Source organism: Hemicordylus capensis, chromosome 1 (assembly GCF_027244095.1).
Source record: "Hemicordylus capensis ecotype Gifberg chromosome 1, rHemCap1.1.pri, whole genome shotgun sequence".
Taxonomy (NCBI): Eukaryota; Metazoa; Chordata; class Lepidosauria; order Squamata; family Cordylidae; genus Hemicordylus; species Hemicordylus capensis.
In genome coordinates, this window is record NC_069657.1 from 127,819,012 (window position 1) to 127,843,630 (window position 24,619).

The window sequence follows — 24,619 nt, forward strand, 5'->3', positions numbered from 1 at the left end:
AAGCTATTTAGAACAGTGAAATCCACAACAGATTGTGAGGAGCTGCAAAAAAGATCTCTCCAAACTGTAGGAGTGGGCGACAAAACACAAATGTGGTTCAATGTAAGCAAGTGTAAAGTGATGCATATTGGGGCAAAAATTCCCAGCTTCACATATATGCTGATGGGATCTGAGCTGTCGCTGACTAACCAGGAGAAAGATCTTGGGGTCATGGTGGACAGCTCATGGAAAGTGTTGACTCGGTGAGTGGCCGCTGTGAAAAAGGCCAATTCCCTGCTAGAGATAATTAGAAAAGGGACTGAAAATAAAAATGCAAATATTATCATGCCCTTATACAAATCTATGGTGTGGCCACATCTGGAGTATTGTGTTCATTTGCAGTCACCATATCTTAAGAGAATATTGTAGAACTGGAAAAGGTGCAGAAGAGGGCAAACCTCATGATCAAGGGCCTGGAGCAACTTCCTTATGAGGCTAGGCTACAGCATCTGAGGCTCTTTATTTTGGAAAAGAGGTGAGTCAGGAATCTAAGGAGAGACATGATTGAGGTGCATAAAATTATGTCCCAGGAAGTGGGCAAGCTAAGAGATTAGGAGCTTGAAGACTAAGAAACAGAGATCAGGAGGGGGCAGAATCCTGGAGAGAAGAGTGGTTAAAGAAACCCAGCACTGAAATATGGATGGGCAGGAAGAAAGGAGGGAAAAGAGAAGGAAACCTAGAAGTCTCTGTGTCTGGGGGAGGTCATGATTTTCTCTTTATTAAGTTCAATAAATTATTTAGATCTTTATCTGTAGGTCCCTTCCTCTACTTCTATAACATATTTTACATCTTCCACTTTCAGGTGGAAATAGTGCTGTGTGTGTTTTGGCTTCATTTCCAATTTTCCCTATCCTAGCTGCTGTTACCACTGACTCCAACCACTCCTATTTCCATGCTCCCCTTTCCTCCCTTCCACCTGCAGATCAGGCTCATGGCAGCACATAAGCAAATTTTTGCCGACTCACTAAAATGACAATATACAAATATCTACAGGTATTGTATACAGTGTTGAGCTTATGCTCCCTCAAAAATGAAGAGGCAAAGTGAGCTTATTTGCCTAGTATATTAATACTACACACAAAAGTGTGCTAAATAAAAAGAATCTTAAAGGGGTAATGTCAGTTTGTTTACCCAACTTCAATGACATGAAGGTCAGTTGAGTGCAGGATTGCATATTTTTATTACTGCCCCCATTCATTCTGGAGTAGGGCAGTAAGGTTATCCCATAGCAGAGATCGCTCAAGGAGTCTAGTGGTAGTGTGGGACAACTCAGGCAAGGTGTCTCAAATGGGTCCAGGTATGGAGAATGAGCTGTCCATTGAGTCCAGGAACTGGAGCCTTCTGAAAGATATGGAATGGCTAGTGAACCTGTGGAAATATATTTGGGGAAATGCAGTTTCTTGTGTAATAGTGTTGTTGTTGGAAGCAGGGGTGGAGGTGAAAACAAGCTTACTTGTCTACATTGGTATGCAAAAGGCATTCTTATCCCAATTAGGGTGTATGGATTAATTGGCACTGTACACCCATTCCTTCAGCTGAAGCCAAACAACTCCATACAATTTAGTTCCTCAATGGGCAGCTAACAAAGCAAAGAATAATTCAGGCTGTGTTCTGAAAAGGGCAACAGCTGTGACTTGACTGGTTCTATTCTCCAATCAATTTGAAGGATTTCCTAGAAACAGGTAAAAAATAAAGATGGTTTGTTTATGTCTTGTGCAGTTAACTCCTCCCCTTCCCCCACCGCCATTAACCACAAAGGGCCAACAATGGACTCTTTTGCTTTTTCTCCAACTAAATATTTAAAGGTGGCAAGCAGTATAGAGATCTAGTGATGCATTTCTGCAAACCAATATTGTACGGCTTGTATACAGAGAAATCTGGTTCCCAACAACATATGATTCACAATACTATTCTGTAGGAGGCCAGATCTAGATGGAGGTCTTGCACTTCTATGCCAGCCTTAGGGTCCAAGATCCTCAACCTCCTTGACCAAGAGGCATTGCATAACTGGTAACATTTGCCATGTTCTTGTCTTCCATTGCCTCATTCTTTGGTCTTGAAGTTGCTTTTCCTTTATTTGTTCTAGAAATAAGTTGCCTCTCATGATTATGAGCTTGGGTTAAAAAATAAAAGTTAAATGTATTCAAATACAGCACTGTACTCCTGCACACATCTATAGTTTTTATGTGGACTGCAAAAGTGGGGAGACATCTCTGTGGTATTGCAGCATAGCCAAGATGATTCCCCTCCCACTCTTAAAAAAAAAAGGCAGAAAAATACGGAGGTATCTATGGTAAAAGATGGACTATATTTAACACGAGTTTCATTTTAAAAAAAAAATGAAATCAGCCTTGAATAAATGAGAGCCAAGATCATAATCAGGATTAAGGATATCACATGATGTTTAAGTGAGGGATGTGCATTTATATAGAAGTGTAATTTTTTTTTTACTCATCTGAGAAGTTTGCCATCACAAACAAAATGGGGAAAATCTTTTATTTCAGGGGAAGGCAAAGCAGTGCCTCCCAGTGCCCTGATTAGCTGCTTGCCTGGGTGAATCAGAACCACAAAGGGTACAGTATGTCCACCTCTTAAAGCACAGGATAGTCATCTTCACTAGAAGGTGACAAACTCCATGAACAAAGCCTTTGTGTATGCTGCTCAGTTATAATATGAAATTAACCATCATGTGATAGAATTAAAAACTATAGAAAGGAAGCAAGCAAGCTGTTTGGGCACTTTGAAAGGAGGAGGAGAGCTGGTCTTGTAGTAGTAACTAAGCATGAATTGCCCCCTTTGTTGGTCTACCCTGGTTTGCATTTGAATGGGAGATGTATGAGCATTGTAAGATATTCCCCTCAGGGGATGAAGCCGCTCTGGGAAGAGCATGCATGCAGAAGGTTCCAAGTTCCCTCCCTGGCATCTCCAAGATAGGGCTGAGAGAGACTCCTGCCTGCAACTTTGGGGAAGCTGTTGCCAGTCTGTGTAGACAATACTGAGCTAGATGGACCTATGGTCTGACTCAGTATAAAGCAGCTTCCTATGTCCCTATGAAACAAAGTGGCAACCCAGATTGGGTTGGAATGAGCTTTGAGGGGCCGTGGTCTAGCAATAGAATTGCTACTGAGTTTTGCCACAATATGGGCTGAGAACCATGAAGGCAGCTGCTGCTAAATGTCTTATTAAAAATTATACTAAGCAGATCACATGAAAACTGATTCACCGATTGAGGTCATTGCTGGGTCTAAACTAAGTTGAGGCATGTCCTTCTGTGTAGGTGGTATTGGCCGCTTTGTTTTTCTGACTGATGTGAACTTGTTAGACGAGTTAGTTTACCATAGACAGTAGGTTATTATAGTTACAGCATAATTGTGCAGCTAATTCTTGCCAGGGGTGTTTGCATTCCCTCCCTATTAAAGGAAATCGATGGACCATAGGTATCTAGGGCAGTATGGCCACTATTAATACCCTTTTGCTAAAAAGGAATAAGTAGCATAACTGGAACCACACCTTAAGTCAGGATGTCTTAAGGATATTTAATTGCAAAAGTATATACAGGAAGCTAGCAATTTTTATTTTTTTAAAATCCTAGTGCTTATTAAAGCATCTTATATAATAATTATATAACTTTAGCATAATATAAGGTAGGGATGTGCTCAAAATGAGATTTGGCATCTGAACCGTGGGCACTAGGGTTGTGCCGAAACATGATTCAGCATCCAAATCATGGCACAATCCCTTTAAAACTGAGGACTTCCACAGCCCCTTTAACATGGAGTAGAGCAGGTCTGTCTCCATTACTCCTCCACTCACCTCTATTGCCATGCTTGCAGCACACCCTCCAGCTATCAGCTGCTCTCCTCCATCTTAAAGGGGCTATGGAAGCTCTCATTTTGAAAGGGATGTGCCCATGATTTGGATGCCGAATCACGTTTCAGTACATCCCTAATATAAGATAAAGTAAAGTGTGCCATCAAGTCAATTTTGACTCCTGGTGACCACAGAGCCCTGTGGATGTCTTTGGTAAAACACAGGAGGGGTTTCCCATTGCCTCCTCCCGCACAGTATGAGATGATGCCTTTCAGCATCTTCCTATGTTGCTGCTGCCTGATATAGGTGTTTCCCATAGTCTGGGAAACATTCCAAAGCAGTTAAAATAGAAAAATAAAGAATTAATAAATAAGATGGTTCCCTGCCCACAAAGACTCACAATCTAAAAAAGAAATCTAAGGTAAACATCAACAATAGCCACTGGAGGGATGCTGTGCTGGGGTTGGATAGGGCCAGTTGCTCTCCCCCTGCTATAAGATAACCACCACTTTGAAAGGTGCCTCTTTGTTCAGTTAGCAGGTATTCTGAACCACACTGATTATATCAACCCATATATCTTACAACATGCCACCCTATAGCATCAGCACTCTGTATTTCCACTGTCTTTTATAGTTCTTGCCATGATACTGAAAGGCTACATAGGTTGTGGAAGGGCTTGGCACCAGGGGCGTAGCTAGGGGAGAGGGGGCCCATGTTTACCTCACTCCCCGGTGGCCCCTTGGAGTGAGGGAGATAATGAAGAAAATAGGGAGGGGTAGAATTAGGGGGCCCTCAAGAGCTGGGGGTCCAGGTTCTTTGAACCCATTCACTCCATTATAGCTACACCCCTGCCTGGCACTCCATTAATTATCTTAAATCAACATTTCCTTCGGTGTCTGAAAAAGGCACCTATATAGAGATTCTGCTAATATGCACATTTATTTATTTATTTATTTATTTTACATTTTATATCCCGCTCTACCTCCAAGGAGCCCAGAGCGGTGTCCTACATACTTGAGTTTCTCCTCACAACAACCCTGTGAAGTAGGTTAGGCTGATAGAGAAGTGACTGGCCCAGAGTCACCCAGCAAGTATCATGGCTGAATGGTGATTTGAATTTGGGTCTCCCCGGTCCTAGTCCAGCACTCTAACCACTACACCACGCTGGCTCCCTTTTAATCAATGACCTGGAAACAAAAAGTTGATTAACCATCTAAAGGTTATTTAATTAATTGACTATCATAGCAGACCTGAGTTTTGACTCCATACATTCTTTCAGGTGCCCTTGTCCCTAGGGGGAAAAGGGTGTTCTGTGAAAGAAAAGACCTTTCGGTCCACATCTGCAAGAGAAGTGTCACACACCCTACGAAGTGCTGTTTTCTGTTGCCACCTAGTGGTTGTTCCTGAATGATGCTATACATCAAAGAAACTAAAGAAGGAAAAGGGAAAGAAGAAGGACATGCAAGACACAGAACAGGGCAGGGGACTAGAAATGGTAATAGTGAGTGAACTAGGGAAGCTCAAGGGAACTGGATACTCCTGAAATTTCGGTGCAGCACTTGCTATGTCTATGGGGGGGGGGAATCATGGAGTGGAGGCCATGTGTGTGCCAGCATACTGCAGAGGCAGCTGGGAGATGTCCCACCAACCAGCGCAAGGGCATAGCTGGAGGGGAGTGCCAGGAATGTGGCAATGGTGGTGATTGGAGGAGCAGGGATGGAGCTGCTCTCCTCCACTTTAAAAGGGCTTTGTAAGCCCCCATTTTTACAGAGAAGTGCCTGAGATTCAGATGCCAAATCGCATTTCAAGCCCATCTCTACTAACTTAGTCTGGATGCTGCCCATTATTAATAAGGTTGATCGATTACATTACAGGAGTCATTGCCATGCACATGGGACAGGACCTTCTCTGTTGTTGCCCCCAGGCTCTGGAATGCTGTCCTAGTGAACGCCTTATGAAAGCGGTATAAAAACTGAATAATCCATCAATGTAGTTAGAACCATGCAATTCCTCAGAGTTCAGCTTTACTGAATTGTAGATCATCAGGCTTCCTGTCTCACATTTTAGGGGCTTAGTAAACGCAAGCTTGTAATTCTTAATTCTCATGGTATCTAAATATTCCTCAGATATATGGATAAGTACAAGGTATTGATGAATGGAGTATAACCTGGATTCTCCTCTTCAGATCTGAATGTATTGCTCTGAAAGTGTTGTGAAGTAACCATTTCCTGGATTCATGAGGGACAGCCACCTCATGAACAAGTTGAGGCAATGGCCTCAGGCACGAAGTGTGGAGAACCCACCCTGTGGACATCAGCACACTTACCTGCTACCATTGCCCACAGCTCAGCTTTGCTGCCGCTGCCCCATCCTTGGCTCCCCGCTCATTGGCTCTGCCCCCTCACTGATGCCAACCCTGCCTCCATGGCTGGCCCCACCCCCACCTCTGTGGCCCCAGTTCTGGCCCCTCAGTTGACTGGCCTCACTGCAGCTGCTGCTTGGTGTTGTAGGCTAGTGGCGACCAAAAGTGGATGGTGCTTGTGGCATCCAGCAGTGGCCTCTCCTTGTTGCCACTGCTGCATTAGCGTCAGTCCAGTAGTGCTCGTGCTGTCTCTTTCTCCCCCACCCGCTCCAGCAACAACCTTGTCCGCTTGCCTGCCACATTTTGGGAGCAGACGAAGCAAGCAAGTTTGTTGCCGGAGCAGAGCAAGAGTGAGAGCTGATGGTGTGCAAGAGTAGCAGCAACGATAAAGAGAGGCTGCTGCTGGATGCAGACTCCATCCATACTCCCTCGCTGCCAAGTGCCAACCTGCAGCACCAAGCAGAAGCTGTGGCATACCCTGGCAGGTGAGGTCGACCTGATAAGGCAGAAGAGGAACGGAGAGGCAGGGATGGAGCCAGTGAAGGGACAGGGTGGCATCAGCATTGGAGTATGGCGTTGGTGAAGAGGGGCAGGCAGAGCGGGGGGTGGGGGCAGGCAGGCACTGCAGAAAGTTCTAGACCAGAAAGGAAACCAGCTAGCACTGCTGGAAGTTCTAAACCGCATGTATCTTGGCTTTTCTCTCCTCTTCCACCCCAGAATATTGATCTCCAAGCCTTTAGAAGAAATGAAAGCAACTCCAAGGATAAACAAGACTTTAACATGTAAGTAATTCATTTATTTTATGATGAGCTGAGAGAAGATATAATAGAAAGGGAATTTATTCATGGCACTACGTCACTTTCCGGGTATAGAATCAATCAGTTTGACAATGGAGCAGTCTGCTTTGTTCTATTTCCTGCTACTGAGCAGGGAGCTAGAAGAACTCCAAGGTCCCTTTCAGCTCTCAGATTCTATAATCATATAGTCCTCTACGGATGTTAGATGCTGTACCCACGTACAGCATCCAAAGGGTGTGCCCACATGTGCCCAGTGCTGACACACTCGGAAGTCTCACCCCCCATGCTGAACACGCCCACAGAGACACATGTGCAGAGACAAATGCTGTAAGTGTGAAGAGATGAGAAGAGATCCTTTCCAAAAGGCTGACAATCATATGCACAGTCTTAGAAGTGTTACCTTTGATGAAATTCTATGTCAGGTTTGGTATAAAGCCATGTAGCTCAAGTCACTGTTCTTTTGATTAAATTCTTTCAGAGAATCTAGTAAGACTGATGATCTTGCAGTGACCCCAACAGAGGAGAGACAGGCTAAACTTTACAATAATGACAAAGAAGAAGCATTTAGAAGGGAATTACCATATTGCACAGGAGAAATTGACTTCATGGCTTCTGGAAAGAAACGGGGAAAGGTAGTCTACTTCTCACATCTATGACTATGCTTATTCTGTTAGATAAGAATTGTAGAGCAAAGAATGCTATAGGGGTGTGCATGGAACCAGGCAGGAGAGGGTCTCTTTAAGATGCAGGGAGGGTGTTCTTACTTCTCCTGCCATGCTTTCCCCCTCCAGCACTGTGTTAAAAATCACTGGCGTGAGGTGGCTGTATTCCCTCTTGCCGCCCCGGTCAGTGTAATACTGTGTAATACTGTGCATGCAGTGTAATCAGTGTAATACTGTGCATGCATGTCATGCATGTGTTTGCATGTGTGTGGCATGAGCAGATGCACAGGCCACTTCTGACTGGGGCAGCAAGAGAGAATACAGCCGCCCCACGCCAGAGGGGGAAGCATGGCAGGGGAGGTAAGAACACCCTCCCCAACCCTTAAAGAGATCCCTGCCCCCACATTTGAACCGGTTCAAACACAGGGGTTCTGAACCTGTTCGGTGAACCTGTTTGGCGGTCATGCACATCCATAGAATGCTAGCTATTATCATTTGTTTTGTGACAGCATGCAGGAATATTGAGTAAGCAGATGCAAGCACATCTGTAGAAATATCTCAAAAATTTCAGTCACAGATACGACAAGTCCATTAAGTCAGGTTACTTGCCCTTTAACACTTGTGCAGCATAATCCGAAGCATGTTTGCTCAGAAGAAAGTTTCCTAATAAGTGTGCTCACAATGACACTTAGTCCCGGATGCTGATCTCCATGGGACATCTAAGGGCTGTTCCAGCCAGTGGTTCCCCTGTACTTGAGCAGTCTCCGTGAACTAGGCATGTACGAGGTGAACTGGGCTTGTATGTGAACATAAGCCACAGCTATTCCTGTGATTACAGTAACTAGAAAAATGCAGCCACAATTTGTATAAATGGATGTTGCTTGCCTCCTCAACCCAGGAAAAGAAAGCAGCCTTCTGCATGCAGTAGTGATGTGGATGTACATCCCTATGTTTTGTGATGCTCATACAAATACTGCTGAACTGTCTGGATATATATTTTGATTAGGAGGCACAGCTGCGTTTGAGGCCACCATTTATTCCCCCTGACTAGCTGCCTAGCCCCAATAAGCAGCTGGATCAGGGCTCATGTTTATATACAGAGAATTATATACACATTGGATCGTCGCATGTGATTGCCTACATGAGAAATCCATGCACATTCCTACCCAGAACAGGAATGTCTTCTTTGTCAGAATTCCATCTTCTTCTAGATGACCCTTATCCTGTGTACTTGGCTCTCTGCGAAGTTTGTAGGTCCTGTGGCACCCTGGCCTTTCATTTTTTAGCCAGGAAAAAAAGAAAATGTGTGTTTTAAATTACTTTTGTGTGTGTGAATAAAGTGTTTGGCTGTTTTGCATATCTTCTGCTTGATTTGTGTGTGGGCTAGATGAGTTGGCTAGAAGAGAAACACATTCTACATCCCTTTCTTCCTTTTCTGTTTTGCTCAGTGTCCTTTTCTTTATTACAGTTAATGAAGGTCCCTTGTGCCATCCATCCTAGAGTTATATTTGATGTTATGAGTACCAAATGGAACCTTCCTGCTCCCAATCTGGTTGTCTCTTTAGTTGGAGAAGAAGAAAACTTCCAGATGAAACCATGGCTACGTGACACCTTAAGAAAAGGACTAGTAAAGGCTGCACAAAGCACTGGTTTGTTCTGCTCCCAACATGGAAGCATAGGTTTTTTAAATATCTTTGTCCAGTAAGATTCTGTTGTGAACTATACCTGGTTTCGCACTCTGTACATGCTCAGAGGGGAAGAGGCAACATCACATCATACACAAACTGAATTGGTTCTTGGAGATGGTGACCATGTAGGATCTGGGCGCGCAAACAGAGATGGAGAGAGAGACACACTCAGAAAGTTCAATGGGCTTTATTATAAAGAAGTTGCTCATCAGGACAAAATAAAAAATGTTTCTGATTCAAGGTGTAGTGTAATGTGCCTAACTAACATATGTGTGTGCAATCAGTAATTACAGCTATCTAAAAATCTAACAAATCCTAAATAAAACATTTAGAGAGAAGCGGAGAAAGAAGAAGGAGGGGGGGCTTAGGAAGGGAGGTAGCAGCGATTAGTAAGGAGGAGGAAAGTAGGGATCCAAGGCTTGTGAAGGCAGCATATTACCAGGATCAGAGGCTGGAGAGTAGTGGATCTTTCCGCTGAAGGAGTGAGGTTCTTGGCTGGAGACAGGAGTTTTTGCAGTTGCTCAGATCACGGCTGAGAGTCAAAGCACCATGGCTGGGGAAGTCTTGACTTCTCACTGCGCAGTAGAAGCCATAGACAGCTCCTGTCCATGGACAGAGTTCCTGCTTGTTGCCCCGTGGCTTAGCAGCAAACTCTGGGATCGCTTATGAGCAGGTCTTGCATGTAGGCACAGGATTGCCCGTAGGCACAAGACTGCTAACTCTCTGTCCAGTAGCCTCATTCTTTATAATGTATTTTCCTTTGACCTATTCAAATCTCATCTTTTCCTGGGTCCTCAAAAAGGGGTGACAATGCTGTTACCTTCTGGACAATGTCTTTTAATTATTCAGGATATTGGCCAGTCCAGAGAGATTTGAATCTCAGCTTCTGTAAACTGTTCACTTAGGAAGGGAGGGGGAACATTGCCCAAAGCAAATCTGCATCTCTGAGCTACAAATGGCATCTTCCCCGATTTGCCAGTCTGACCCCAAAAGGTATTAAAAGTCAGGAATTAGTTCTATTTGTGTGAGACAGCAATTACATTATTTCTTGTGTACCTCTATCTAGTGTGTAATTATAACAAGAGAATATTTAAAGTGACATAAAAAGGGGTACATGTGTGAGATGAGTTAATCAATACATTTGGCTAGGGCAGAAGCATCCTGTCAGTGAGGTAAGAATTAAAGTCTACAGGGTTTTCTTTGTATGCATTTACCTATGTTGAATCTCTATAGAGAGCAATTGAGTTAATCGTTGACAAGGATTAACGCTGACTTCTTGCAACAGGAGAGGGGAGATCAGCCTCTGGCCTCTTCCACAGACATTATCTGGCAGTGAGTCACATTTTAGCATTTGGGTATAGCATTCAGCATTCAGGCCTGGCTTTTGTACTCCCTTGAGTAGCCATTTCACAATACAATGCTGGATTGCCTCCTCCTTCACAGAGCAGTTGAGATCTAGTATGTCAATTCACCTAGTCCAGGCATTAGTTGAACTCTTAATATAAAATAAAATCAGACATAGGCCTGAATTCCACATACTTCTGAGTTGGTACTTTTAAGTCTAAGATTGGGGTGCTCATAACAATTCCTACTTGGCAAAGGGGCAGATGCTTTAAAGTTTTCACATACTAAAACCAGTTCCAGCTTTTCAAAACAATTTTAGCTCCTCCTTATTCTGTGTCCTAACCTTTCTTTTTCTTTTAAAGTTTATTAACATTAAAGTTACAACAAGATGGTACAACAGAATAAAGAAACATTTGCAATATGTACAGTTGGTATAGATCTTATTAGACTGGTATATCGGTCACACTCATATATAGTGATGTGCGGTTCGGTCCGGATCCGGATCGGTTCGTCCCGAACCGGTCCGGATCCGGCGGTTCGATCCCGGACCGAATCGGGCCCTTCTGGGACCGATCCGGACCGAATCCGAGTCGGTTCGGCTCCGAACCGGCTCGGGTTTCCCGAACCGGTTCGGGAGTTCAATTGAGTCTCTGGAGTGTCCCTTTAAAGTTTGAAGTGTGTCCTCCATTTTGTGGCTCATTCCTGAAACTTTTGCTCCTAGCATCCATTTTGTGATGCTATTTTCAGGCATTGTATTGGCTGCGCTATTGATCCTTTGATTGGCCAGAATGAGTCCTTTGGTCTGGTAGGCTGCTTGGCTGTTGCACTGTTGAGAGCTGGCACCCTGTTGGCCGTGGGGGAGTGCAAAGGTGGGGGCTCCCAAAGGAGGGAATTTCAAACCTATATAAACCCAAGCCTCTTCTCTGGAAACTTCTCTTGGCTGCAGTTGTGGGATCATCTCTGAGACCTTGCTTGCTCTTTTGCTGCTGGTGTCTGCTGTGAGTCCCTGCTGACTGTGTGTCACATTAGTGTGTGTCTGTCTCTCTGCTCTCTGTGTGTGTTGTTGTGTGCCACCTTGTCCATCTGCCCTCTGTCTGTCTCTGTCCAAACCTCTTTAATACTTTCCCCTCAACTTTTTCCAACTTTTCCTGTTGTGTGTTTTCTGTTCTCTTCACCCTTTCTCTCTCAACCCTTCTTCCAAAGTTTTGGCTTTCCCTCCTTCCCCCCCCCCACCCCCCTCTTCTGCATTGCTTTCCTGTTTTTGTGCCTTGCCTGACTTTTGTTCCACTTTTTGAGTTGCATTCAATTATTGCTTCTGTGTAAATTTATATATTTGCTGATTTTGGTTTTTAATTAATAGCTATTGTTATTGCTGGCTGCCTGTCTGAGTTGTGTTTCTGAGGATTTAGTTTATATTATTGCTGCAATTTGATTCCTTGTGTTCTGATTTTGATTGTTAATTTGTTCCCCTCTGGCCCTGCTCCTAGCTTCCCCCCTCCCTCCCTCCCTCCCACCCAGATAAGATTGTTTCCCTCCTGTGCTGCTGCCTGTTGAGCCTTGCATTCTTTGGATTTCTTTGTGGAATTAGGTTCTGGTTTTGGTTTTGCTCCCTGTGTGTGTCACCCACTCCCCCAGTCCCTCCCCCTGGTAGTTGTAAACCCCCCCCCCGCCCTGAGACTTTCTGGCTGCCCTTTGGTTTCCTTTTTTTTACTTTGTGTATAGATTGTTTGGATTCAAATTTGATTGTTCCCCTGTGGTCCTGCTCCTAGCTTCCCCCCTCCCTCCCCTCCAGAAACCCACTCCCCCCACTGCCACCTCCTCCTCCACTCCTGCCCTGCCTGCCCCCTCCCACCCAGACTGAGTGTTGTTCCCCATCCTCCCTGGTGCTGCTGCTGCTGCCTGTTGAGTCCTGTCTTAGTTACTTTGGTTTTTTGTGTGAAATCAATTAGCTTCTTTTGGTTCTGGTTTTGCTGTGTGTGTGTCCCATTCCTCCCTGCTGGTTGTTGTTGGTTCCTCTCCCCCCCCCCCCAGACTTTCTGCCCATTGTTCCCAGGTGTTGTTTTTTTTTTTTACCCCAGGCCCCCTGCCACAGACTAGCCCCCAACCACACACACCCTCTCTGCTCCCCCCACCCCACCTCTTTTCCTCCTTGCCCCCGACTCTCTCCACTCACCCCAGGCCCCCTGCCACACACTAGCCCCAACCACACACACCCTCTCTGCTCCCCCACCCCACCTCTTTTCCTCCTTGCCCCCGACTCTCTCCACTTACCCCAGGCCCCCTGCCACACACTAGCCCCCAACCACACACACCCTCTCTGCTCCCCCCACCCCACCTCTTTTCCTCCTTGCCCCCGACTCTCTCCACTCACCCCAGGCCCCCCTGCCACACACTAGCCCCAACTACACACACCCTCTCTGCTCCCCCACCCCACCTCTTTTCCTCCTTGCCCCCGACTCTCTCCACTTACCCCAGGCCCCCTGCCACACACTAGCCCCCAACCACACACACCCTCTCTGCTCCCCCCACCCCACCTCTTTTCCTCCTTGCCCCCGACTCTCTCCACTTACCCCAGGCCCCCTGCCACACACTAGCCCCAACCACACACACCCTCTCTGCTCCCCCCACCCCACCTCTTTTCCTCCTTGCCCCCGACTCTCTCCACTTACCCCAGGCCCCCTGCCACACACTAGCCCCAACCACACACACCCTCTCTGCTCCCCCCACCCCACCTCTTTTCCTCCTTGCCCCCGACTCTCTCCACTTACCCCAGGCCCCCTGCCACACACTAGCCCCAACCACACACACCCTCTCTGCTCCCCCCACCTCTTTGGACCGCTGCTACTGCTGTGTCCTCCCCCCACACCTGAATCCCCCCTCCCTGCTGCGCTGCGCTTCTCCTCTCTCCTCTTTCTCTCTATCATCTCTCTTTCTCCTCTCTCTCTCTTTCTTTTCTCTCTCTCTCCTCTCTTTCTCTTTGTCCCTGCCCCCCCTCTCTTTTCTCTCTCTCTTAGTCTTTTCTCTCTCTGCTCCCCTTCACTTTCCACCTCCTCTCCCACAGCTGCAGCCACACACAGTAGCCTACCCACCTGGCGGCTGCCATCGGTTTTTTTTTCTTTTTATAGTTTTTGGTTGATTTTGTCTCTGCTTGGGGGTGAGTTGAGCGACACAAACAGTGTTGTCTCCTCACTTCTGCCCCTCCATCGTTGTTGAACTACCCCGGTTGCCTGTGTGCCTCGTGCGGCCGCCCTGCTGTGTCTCAGCCCAGGGTGGCTGGCTGGCGGCGGCGAATCCGTGACCAGCAGTGAGCGGCAGGAGAAGGACCGGAAGAAGAGGGGTTAGTGCGTGTGCGATTGTGCACCTTTTGTTGCCCCTTTCTCTCCCTAGCTGGCGGTTTTAAATAGGGACACCCCTATTCTGAAATGCATTTGGGTGTGGGGAGGAGGGAGGGAACCTTGGAGAGGAGATGTACTGTTGTAAAACTTGTGTCTTCATGCCCATGCCCAGTAAAGAAATTGCTGCTGTGTGTTGCGTTGCATTGCATGCGTCTTGCAGGTGGTTTTTGAACAGGTGCCTTCCAGAGTGCTTCCTTGCCTCTGGGGCAGTCTGAGTGGGGTCCAGGGTTCTGATGCGATGCTGCCACTGCTGGGCCCATGCCATGCCAGAGTGCTTCCTTGCCTCTGGGGCAGTCTGAGTGGGGTCCAGGGTTCTGATGCGATGCTGCCACTGCTGGGCCCATGCCATGCCAGAGTGCTTCCTTGCCTCTGGGGCAGTCTGAGTGGGGTCCTGGCTGGTCTCTGATGCTGCCACTACATGCTGGGCCCATGCCATGCCAGAGTGCTTCCTTGCCTCTGGGGCAGTCTGAGTGGGGTCCTGGCTGGGCTCTGATGCTGCCACTACATGCTGGGCCCATGCCATGCCAGAGTGCTTCCTTGCCTCTGGGGCAGTCTGAGTGGGGTCCTGGCTGGGCTCTGATGCTGCCACTACATGCTGGGCCAATACACACGCATGATGATGATCATGATGTTCAATCCATGAGGCTGCCATCAAGTGTTTGCTGCTGCTTGCTTGCCATGGCATTGGGCAGGCAGAGTCACAGAGTGGGTGGGTTCAACCTCTGTGTTGGTGTGACTGGGTTCTGGTTTTGGTTGTGTGCAATTTAGAGTCACTAAATAGGCTGCATTGAGTTTGAACCACCCCCCAGAACCCACACTTTGTGTTCCAGTTCACTAAATAAGGGTTTCCTCCTTTGATCTGCAGGTTCCCAAGCGTTGACTGCATCCCTCCCCCACCCCCGGTAGGTGCTGTGCCCTCCCCCCATCCACTCCCCCCCCCAAAAAAGCTAAAAACTTGCCACCCACACCACAACTACTCCACCCAACTGCCCGTGCCACCCTCCCACACCGGGGTTCCACCCTTTAACCCCCTATTTTTCTAAAAAAAAACCCTCCCAGACCCATCTCCCCAATTGGCTTGGTGGTTGACTCCCAAATTCAAAAAGGACACCCTCCCCCTCACTTCGATTGGCTTCCCCCCCCATATCAAAAAGTCTTCCTTTCCCCCCCATTGGCTTCCTTTTTTCAAAACAAACTTCCCCCCCGCCGCCTCCAAATCAGCTGCCTTTTTTTTGGCCCCTAAGCCCCTCCAAATTATTTTTTTGACCCTGTCTGGCCTTCCTCCTAAAGTCTCCCTCCTTCTGACCTAGCAGCATGTCTGAGCGCCGTGTGGCGGGCAGGGCTCGCTCAAGGCTGGCAGGCAGAGGTGGGAGAGGCCAGGTGCGGGGTGCGCCTGCGGCACGGGGAGGGAGAGGACGCGGGGAGCCTGAGGACACCCCAGTTCTCCCCATTGGAGAATTCTTTGCTCCGGCCCCATCTTTGGTGCGCAGGATTCAGTTCCCCACGCCTGCTGCCGCCAATCGCGGCAGAGGCAGAGGCACTGTTAGGGCTGTGGCGGGTCCCTCCTCGCCGGCGGCACCAGGTGCTGCTGAGCTACCGCCAGTTGTTGAGGTGGAGGAGACTGTGGAGTTGGAAGAGCAGGTAGAGGGCGGTGAGGACCGTGCGGCTGGCAGCGATGCAGCCAGGTTCTCCCTCCCTCTGGGGCCCCTTCCCCCTATCCTTTCGCCGCTCAGTGGGGCCCCCCCTCGTGAAGCCCGACACTCTGGTGGGGAGCGGTCTGGCGAGGTGGTGGAGGAGAGGCCTGCCTCTCCGATGCCAGTTCAGCCGGGCCCTTCCTCCGCTGTGGAGGGCGGAAGGGGCGGGTTGGGTGGCAGCAGTGGGCAGGCAGCGGCGGCCGCCCCCCCCCTAGGACTGCAGCCACCCTGCGAGAAACGGCCTAGGACGGTGCCCAGGGCGCAGGAGGCCAAGGGCAGTGGTGCATGGGTGCATTTTGAGGTTCCTCAAGATGACCCATTCCACGCCCGCCGTGTCCACTGCAGGATGCTTGTCAGCCGTGGAAGGGACCCTGCGCACCTGGGTACGACGCCTATGTGGAGACACCTAGAGCGTCACCACCCAGGTCTCAGGGGACAGGCTGGCAGCGCTAGTGCGCCTTGTGCATCTGCCACTAGGGCGGGCAGCGGCAGTGTGCCAGCCAGCAGGCAGGCTACACTGCCCGTCCAGCGGTGGACGCAGTCCTCGGGCAGCCAGCGTATTGTTCGCGTGGACCATCATCACCTCACCCGCCTCATAGGGGAGATGATTTCCACCGATGACCAGCCGTTTCAGGTGGTCGAGAACAACGGCTTCCGCCGTATTCTCCAATACCTGGCTCCCGAATACGTCATCCCCTCAAGGACGACGTTCAGCCGGAACGTGGTCCCCTCCCTGTACCGCCGGTGCAGGGAGCTCGTGTCGGCCGAGCTGCGTGCAGCTCCGGCCGGGACAAGCGTGCATTTCACGACTGACCTCTGGACCAGTGTCAGTGGGATGCACGCTTCTTTCCTGGCCCTCACTGCCCACTGGTGGGGACCGGAGAGTGAGGGGACCTCCGCGGGCGATGCTTCCGGGTCCGGCGCGGCTCCCGATGCACTACGGCACAGGTGGGCCGTCCTGCACGTGGAGACGATGGACACGAGGCACACCGCGGAGGAGGTGGCGGCCGTACTCGACCGCCAGATAGAGGAGTGGATTGGCGGGTGTCCACACCTCTCCCGCGGCTTCATTGTCACCGACAATGGAGCCAATGTTACCGCCGCTGTCGAGACAGTCATGGACTGTGTGAACATACGGTGTATGGCACACACGCTCCATCTGACCGTCAGGGACGCCCTTGGCCTTAAGGAGCTGAGGGCGTCCCAGGAGAAGGGGGCCCGCCCCATCGCAGGTGCTGTTGCTGCCACGGCCACGCTTGTGGATAAGTCCCGCAAGCTGGCCGCCCACTTCCACCGCAGCGAGAAGTCCAGGAGACTGCTTCGCCAGAAGCAGGATGACCTTGGCCTTCCTCGCCATCTCATCCCTACGGATGTGGAGACGCGGTGGAACTCCACCTTCCTCCTGTTCCAGCGCCTGTTGGAGCAGGAGAGAGCCCTTGTCGCCCTGGCGAGGGACGAGTCCTTGGATGTCTGCGACTTCTCGAACGCAGAGTGGAAACAGATGTCCGAGGCGGTGTCGGCACTCGAGCCCTTCCAGCTTGCCACGAAGGGCTTGTGTGGCGACACCACTCCCTTGAGCCAGGCGCTGCCCACAGCTGTTGGTCTCGAGAAGCTGATGGGTGGACTCCATATCTCTCTGACCACGCCAGAGGGTCGTGCTCTGGCTGGGAGGCTGAGGTCTGGGGTTGACAAGCGGCTCGTTGATGTGCTGGGAGACAGGGAGGAGTATGTCCTCGCTTGTCTCTGTCACCCAGCCCTCAAGGGCAATGCCGTGAGTGCCGACGACTTGCCCAGGTGGAAGGGCATCCTGGTCGAGAAGGTTAGGGAGGAGGAGGCCGCTAGGGCCCGCAGAGACCAGGGTGTTGGTAGTGGTGCGGGGGCAGCCCTCGCGGCCCAACCCGCACCCAGCAGCAGCATGGGCGGCCAGCCGGCGTCAGCTTCCCCTTCCCCTCCCTCTTCCCAGTCCAGCAGCGCGGCATCCCAGGCGGCGCCATCGCAGCAGCCATTTGCTACCGACTCGAGATCCGCCCAGTGGTTTCAGCGGTTCTGCTATGGCGCCATGCCTGGTATGCGGGAGGCTCGACCTGCCAGGCCCCCCTCCAGTGCTGAGCAATGCGTTGCGCAGTACTTGGAGGAGCCTGTGGAGGGAGACGGCGTGGACTGCGCACAGTTCTGGGCGAGCCGCCGCCAAGTCTGGCCGGACCTGGCGGTGGTGGCTGTGCGCCTCCTCTCCTGCCCCCCAACCAGTGTCCAGAGCGAGCGGGTGTTTTCACGTGCCGGGGACGTGGTGACACCCTCTCGCTCCCGCTTGGACCCTGGTCTGGTGGAGCAGCTGGTCTTCCTTAAGGTGAACCTCCCCTTGTTGGGCTACCCCAAGCTTGAGTTTGAGACGGGCGAGTGATTACCGTGGGTTGCCCCATGGTTGGTCACCTGCCTGGCTCGACCTCTGCTTATCCCTACCCTCCCCCCTTCCACCTCTAGCTGAGCTGACGTGACAGATGCTGAGCCGTGCCAGCCAGTCGCAGCGTGTAGTGTGCCCACACAGAGATGCAGTTGTAGTAGTAGTTGTAGTGCTGCGACTGGCCAGATGTTTACAATGCCCACGCCCACCTAAAAAGAAACCCAATGCTGACCAGCACAGGCCCTTTATCTATCCACCTGTCAGCATTTGGGGACCTGGCGTGGGCACGGCACACCCCCCCAAAGTAGCACAGCCCACGGAGTACTAGACTTAGCGGCAGCGGCGGGTATACGTTCAAAAATGCAGTGTAGATATGTAAATACTGTATGTAAATAAACATGTAAATAATTTTTTCTTTAAAAACCCCATGTCAAAATCAAGCCTCAAAATTATGCAAAAGAAAGAAAAAAAGGTGACAAAGGGAGAACAAAATGATGAATGCCAAATGAATTGATTTTATTGAAAATGTCACCAGAAATCATGTGTGGGGGGCTTGGTTTACATGGAGAAAATGATTGGGTGATTTTTTGAAATGAAACGAATGAATTATTATCATCTTATGTTCATCTTGATTGTGGTCACTGTTGATGTTGGCTGATGGCAAAAAACCCAAAACCATCAGAATAGCAATGAACTGGCTGCCAACACAACATATTGATTGATAACTGTGCAGGGGGGGAATTGGGTCTGTGTGTGTGTGTGTGTGTGGTGCAGGCTCAGTCTGTCTCTTCCTGTTGTGTGTCTGTCTGTCTGTCTGTCTGTGTGAATGGATGCCTAGCACTGTCTCTGTGTGTGGATGCTTTCTGTGTGTAGTGTGGTGTGTGTCTGTCTACATGTTTTTTTCCTCCCCCCTCCAACTCCCTCCATCCTTCCCCTCTCATCCTCTCCCCTTCCTCTTCACCACCTTCCATCCTCCCTCCCTTCCAGCCCACCACCGCCTCAACTGCCCCCAACCCCGGTCTGGCAGATGATGAGAGTCTGGTCTCTCCCACCGAAGCACACACGTGAGCACGTGTGTGCACAAATATGTGGCTGACCAACTCTGAGCCGGACCCTCCCCCCTTCAATCCCCTCTACATCCCTCTCCCCCTCCCCTTTCCTCCCCCCTGCCTCCCAGCCTCCCTCCCTGCCTCCCTCCCCCCTCCTAGCTAGCAGCGCACACATACACACACAAAACACCTGTGGTGGCAAACACCACCAGCACACATGCACTCACACTGGTGCCACCACCTCTGCCTTGGGCCTCTGTGTCCTTGAGCAGATATGTGGTGGTGGACCAGAGAAGCATTTCTTTCCAGCAAGGCAAAAGGCATGCACTCACTGCACACACACACACACACACACACGAAGAGGTGAAGACGAGAAGAGGCAACTTCTAGAACCAGCAGCAGCAGGTGAGTGTCGTGTAATTGTGTTGCTTCCCAAGGCCACTGCCCATGCTCAATGCTCAGTCTGCTGAAACTAAAGAACTAGCTACAGTCACCCTTCCTCACATGCAGCTCAGCTCAGCTCAGCTCAGCTGCACAGCACACTGACTAACTAGACACTACAGCTGGTGGTAGAAAAAACAGAAGTCTAGATTCTAGAAGATGTCCTGGTGGATTTTAAACTTTCAAATCTGTGCTAGGATTGCCTCGCCCGCCTCCTCCTCCTCCTCCTCCTCCTCCTGCCTGTAATTGTGCCCTCTCCCCTTGCAGTTGCGCCGTCGTGATGGGTTGGTGATGTGCGTGCGCCGTCTACTTGTTAGCTCTCTCCTCCTCATGTTGGCTGGGCTTGCCAGGCACTGGCTGGCAGCAGCTGTTGGCTGTGTGCTAGGCTCAGGCTGTGGCGCGCGTGACTGGACTGGGAATGTTATTGTAGCGGCAACACTGGCTGTGGTGGTAGCAGTAGTAGCTGTTGTTGTTGCTGGGCTGGTGGCTGCTGGCCTGTGCTGACTCTGCGCACTTGGTCTGGTCTGGTCTGGTCATTGGGATGCAGATGTAGGGTGTGTGTGCATCATCCATGGGGAGCATCAGAGCAGAGCAGAGCAGGTTGGCTGGCTTCTGTCTGTCGGGCCTAGTCAGTGGCAGGCACTGAGTGAGGCGGTGGTTTCTTTGGGCATCACGTCACCCATCATGCGGAGCAGCAGGTCTGCTGCTCTGCTGCTCCGCCTCCTGCTTCTTCTCTGTGTGTGCTGCTCTTGTGCTTAGTGTGCTGCTCCGCTGCTGCTGCTGTGCTGGCAGGCAGCACAGCTGTGGCCTTTTTGTTAGATCAGAGAGTGGGTGTTGTCTCTCTGAGTGTCCTCCTCTTACTTGCTTGGATAGGAGTGGTGGTAGTAGGTAGGCATTAAGATGGACTGACTAGGTGTTACGTGTTAGGGCGCCCAGAGAGAGGCGCCAAAAAGATGGGGTGGCAATTGTTGGGTTGCTCCTAGTATTATTGGTGAATTTCTGAAGAAAATTTTTTTTTCCATTGGCTAGAATGGGGGTTCGGGGCTGCCCCAGACCCGCCTCTGTGGGGTGGCAGCACCCCCAAAGTGGGTCCGGGGCCATGGCAAAAATGCCCTCAGTCCCTCCCAGCAATCCCCGTAGAGATAGGAGTGATGGTTCTGTTGTTTTTCTGAGGTGTTCTGAGTGAGTGTGGATTCTGTGATAGCAAATGAGAGTGGATTCATGGTGTCTCATTGGAAATCTCATAAGCTATCATAGAATCTACACTCAGAATACCTCAGAAAAACAACAGAACCATCACTCCTATCTCTACAGGGATTGCTGGGAGGGACTGAGGGCATTTTTGCCATGGCCCCGGACCCACTTTGGGGGTGCTGCCACCCCACAGAGGTGGGTCTGGGGCAGACCCGAACCCCCATTCTAGCCAATGGAAAAAAAATTTTTCTTCAGAAATTCACCAATAATACTAGGAGCCACCAATTGCCTTGGGATTTTTGGGGTGGAGGACACCCATGGGTGGCTACCACCCACCCCAGCTTTTTTGCCCCTAAGGGCTCCACATTGTGAGTTATGGGCAAAAATTTATTTTTTGAAAAAAATTTGTAAAAAATCAGAGGAAGGTCCAATCGACTTGAAATTTGGGTGGCAGGTAGAACACAATGTCCCCTTCAAAACCAGCCACTTTTTGTGATCCGAACCGGTTCGGTTCGGATCCGAACCGGTTCGAAACCGAACCGGACCGGGGGGGTGGTCTGGCAAAACCAAAACCGAACCACCCCGGTCCGGTCCGGACCCGGTTCGGACCCGAACCGAACCGGGAGAACCGGTTTTATGCACATCCCTACTCATATATTCAATCCATTGTCGTCTTAACCATTTCAACCAAGATCTTACTTGGATTATAATAAACCCTGTTTGTCTCCAATTTATCTATAACAGTTTCCATACTTGCTTAAAGTCATATCTGTTTAGCTGTTGTCGCATATTATTACATCAAACTAAAGTAAGTTCTTCAAGCATATATTCCCATATTATTTTATACCAGTTACTAATATTAAGAATTTCAGCAGTTTTCCAATTATGAGCAATTAATTCTTGAGCTGCTAATATAAGAAACCTTAACAAAACATTGTTATCCAATTTCATATTATTTCCAGTAAACAAAAGCAGGAGTCCCAATTCTATATTAAGCATTATCAAAACTCTAAATTTAGTAACTATTTCATTTTCCACTGCTTGCCAGGATCTTTTAACTCCGACACAATCCCACCACATATGTTTACAGGAGACTAATTCCATACACCTAACCTTTCTGAAAACAAGGCCCTGTCAGATACGATAAGAATTGCTGGAGCCCTATTTATCTGGAGAATCTGCCTTAGTGGTAACAGAAATGGTATTGTTTTAAGTATTATAATAAGAATATGAAAGTTTGGGCCATAGCCACTTTTGGATTTATTTAAAAAATGAGCATTGAGGGTGCCAAACAAATTTCAGTGGAAGGAGTCTGGGCCCTGGGTACCTGAGTAACCACCTGCTCCCAAGGGTTTCTGCCCAGCTTGAACAGATCTTATAGGTCAAATAGCCTGGAAAATAATCTGCTGAAGAGAGGGTACATTTCAGGATAGAGATAGAGATCACAAACTGGTTGTGTACTTGTATTCATCTTTTTTGGAATCTTGGAGCAGAGTACTGCTCCCTTTTGTCATAATATGGTATGTCAATGAACATGACATATCTACAATTCAAATAGAGGGAGGGTCTAAAAACAAAGCACAAGTTTTGTGACAGTTTGGCCTGTTTATGTAGGATCTTGGCTGAATGGATGCACCAAACCCCTCTTCTCAACAGGTTCCATTTAATTAAGATTGAAATTGGAAGATGTTTAAATCACAAAAATTTGAGCCAAGATTTCAACATTGCAAAAAGGTTTATGAAAACTGAAGGTTTGTGCTGGGTTAAAGCCTACAGAATGCCCTGACTGTATTTCCATATGCACATATTTCCACATGTTGCATCTTTCAGGGAGCTGAATAAGTGTGCAGAACTATCTAATATCTAAATTGTTATAAACCAGGTCTTATAAATTAATGTTATAAACATTAATTTCAGGTGCATGGATCTTTACTAGTGCCTTGCGTGTTGGAATAACAAAACATATAGGACAAGCAGTCCGAGATCACACGTTAGCAAGTACGTCATCCACAGTAAAAGTGATTGCAATCGGAATAACTTCATTGGGAAAAATTCAGCACAGAGAACTTCTGGATAATGTTAAGGTACACACACATATATATTCTATATTCTCAGTAAACAAGTGGGAAAGCCACAGAGTCACAGAGCTTGTCTGGGGATAAAATAGTTTTAAGTATTTATTTATCTATCTATCTATCTATCTATCTATCTATCTATCTATCTATCTATCTATCTATTTATTTATAATTAATTTATTCGATTTCTATACTGCCCTTCCAAAAATGGCTTGGGGCGGTTCACACAGAGAAATAACAAATAAATAAGATAAACAAAAATTTGACAAAAACTTATTGTCAAAGTGATGGGTTAGTGCTGGTTAGTTCTGCGGAAGCTACTGGTTTTTTTTAAACAACTCTTGGACTGTATTATTATTTATTTATTATTATTTATCATATTTTTACACCGCCCAAAACTTATGTCTCTGGGCAGTTTACAAGACTAAAAGTAAAACATTAATTAAAAAAAAAAATTAAAAGCAAGAAATTTAAAACACAATTTAAAATTTTAAAACAATATTCTAAAAACAACATTAAAACAATCAAAACAATATCAGTTAAAAGTCTGGGTGAAGAAATATGTCTTTAGAGACTTTTTAAAAGATGTCAGAGATGGGGAGGCTCTTATTTCACTAGGGAGCGCATTCCAAAGCCTCGGGGCAGCAACGGAGAAGGCCCGTCCCTGAGTAGCCACCAGACGAGCCGGTGGCAAATGCAGATGGACCTCTCCTGATGATCTCAATGGGCGGTGGGGTTCATAACGAAGAAGACGTTCTCTTAAAAACCCAGGGCCCAAGCTGTTTAGGGCTTTATTGGTTATGACCAACACCTTGTATTTTGCCCGGAAACATATTGGCAGCCAGTGTAACTCCTTCAATATGGGAGTAATATGGTCTCTCCTGGATGACCCAGAGACCAGCCTGGCTGCTGCATTCTGGACCAACTGTAGTTCCGGACTACGTACAAGGGCAGCCCAACATAAAGCGCATTGCAGTAATCCAGTCTGGAGGTTACCAGCAGATGTACCACTGTTTTGAGGTCATCTAACTCAAGAAATGGACGCAGCTGGCATATCAGCTGAAGCTGATAGAAGGCACTTCTGGCCGTTGTCTCAACCTGGGACACCAAGGAGAGACATGGATCCAGAAGCACCCCTAGACTGCGTACCTGTTCCTTCTGGGGAAGTGTGACCCCATCTAGAACAGGCAGATCAAAATTGTCTCTCAAGTTCTGACCCCACACAACGAGTACCTCTGACTTATCTGGATTCATTCTCAGTTTGTTATCCCTCATCCAGCCCATTACTGACTCCAGGCAGGCATTTAGTGAGGTTATGCCCTCTCCCGATGATGCTGACATGGAGAAACAGATTTGGGTGTCATCAGCATACTGAGATCACCCTGCACCAAATCTCCTGATGATCTCTCCCAGAGGTTTCATGTAGATGTTAAACAACATTGGAGACAATATGGAGCCCAGAGGGACACCATACAAAATTTCAGATTTTGAAGAACAGCAGTCTCCAAGGGACACCATCTGGAACCTGCCTGAGAGGTAGGAGCGGAACCACTGCAAAGCAGTGCCTCCCACCCCCAACCCTCTCAGACGCTCTAGAAGGATACTATGGTCGATAGTATCGAAAGCCACCAAGAGGTCCAAAAGGACCAAGAGTCACACTTCCTCTGT

The 24,619-nt window shown here is 48.6% G+C and overlaps 1 protein-coding gene across 1 annotated transcript in view; it reads left to right on the forward strand.

Annotated features, from left to right (window-relative positions):
• The first annotated feature begins 6,571 nt into the window (after positions 1 to 6,571).
• The window catches only part of TRPM5 (transient receptor potential cation channel subfamily M member 5), an 89,936-nt gene continuing 71,888 nt past the window's right edge, over positions 6,572 to 24,619 (forward strand). Inside the window, exons 1-4 of the mRNA XM_053247519.1 lie at positions 6,572 to 6,696; positions 7,487 to 7,640; positions 9,139 to 9,319; positions 22,794 to 22,960. Coding sequence (XP_053103494.1) covers positions 6,572 to 6,696; positions 7,487 to 7,640; positions 9,139 to 9,319; positions 22,794 to 22,960 — 627 coding nt within the window. The remainder of the gene's footprint in view (positions 6,697 to 7,486; positions 7,641 to 9,138; positions 9,320 to 22,793; positions 22,961 to 24,619) is intronic.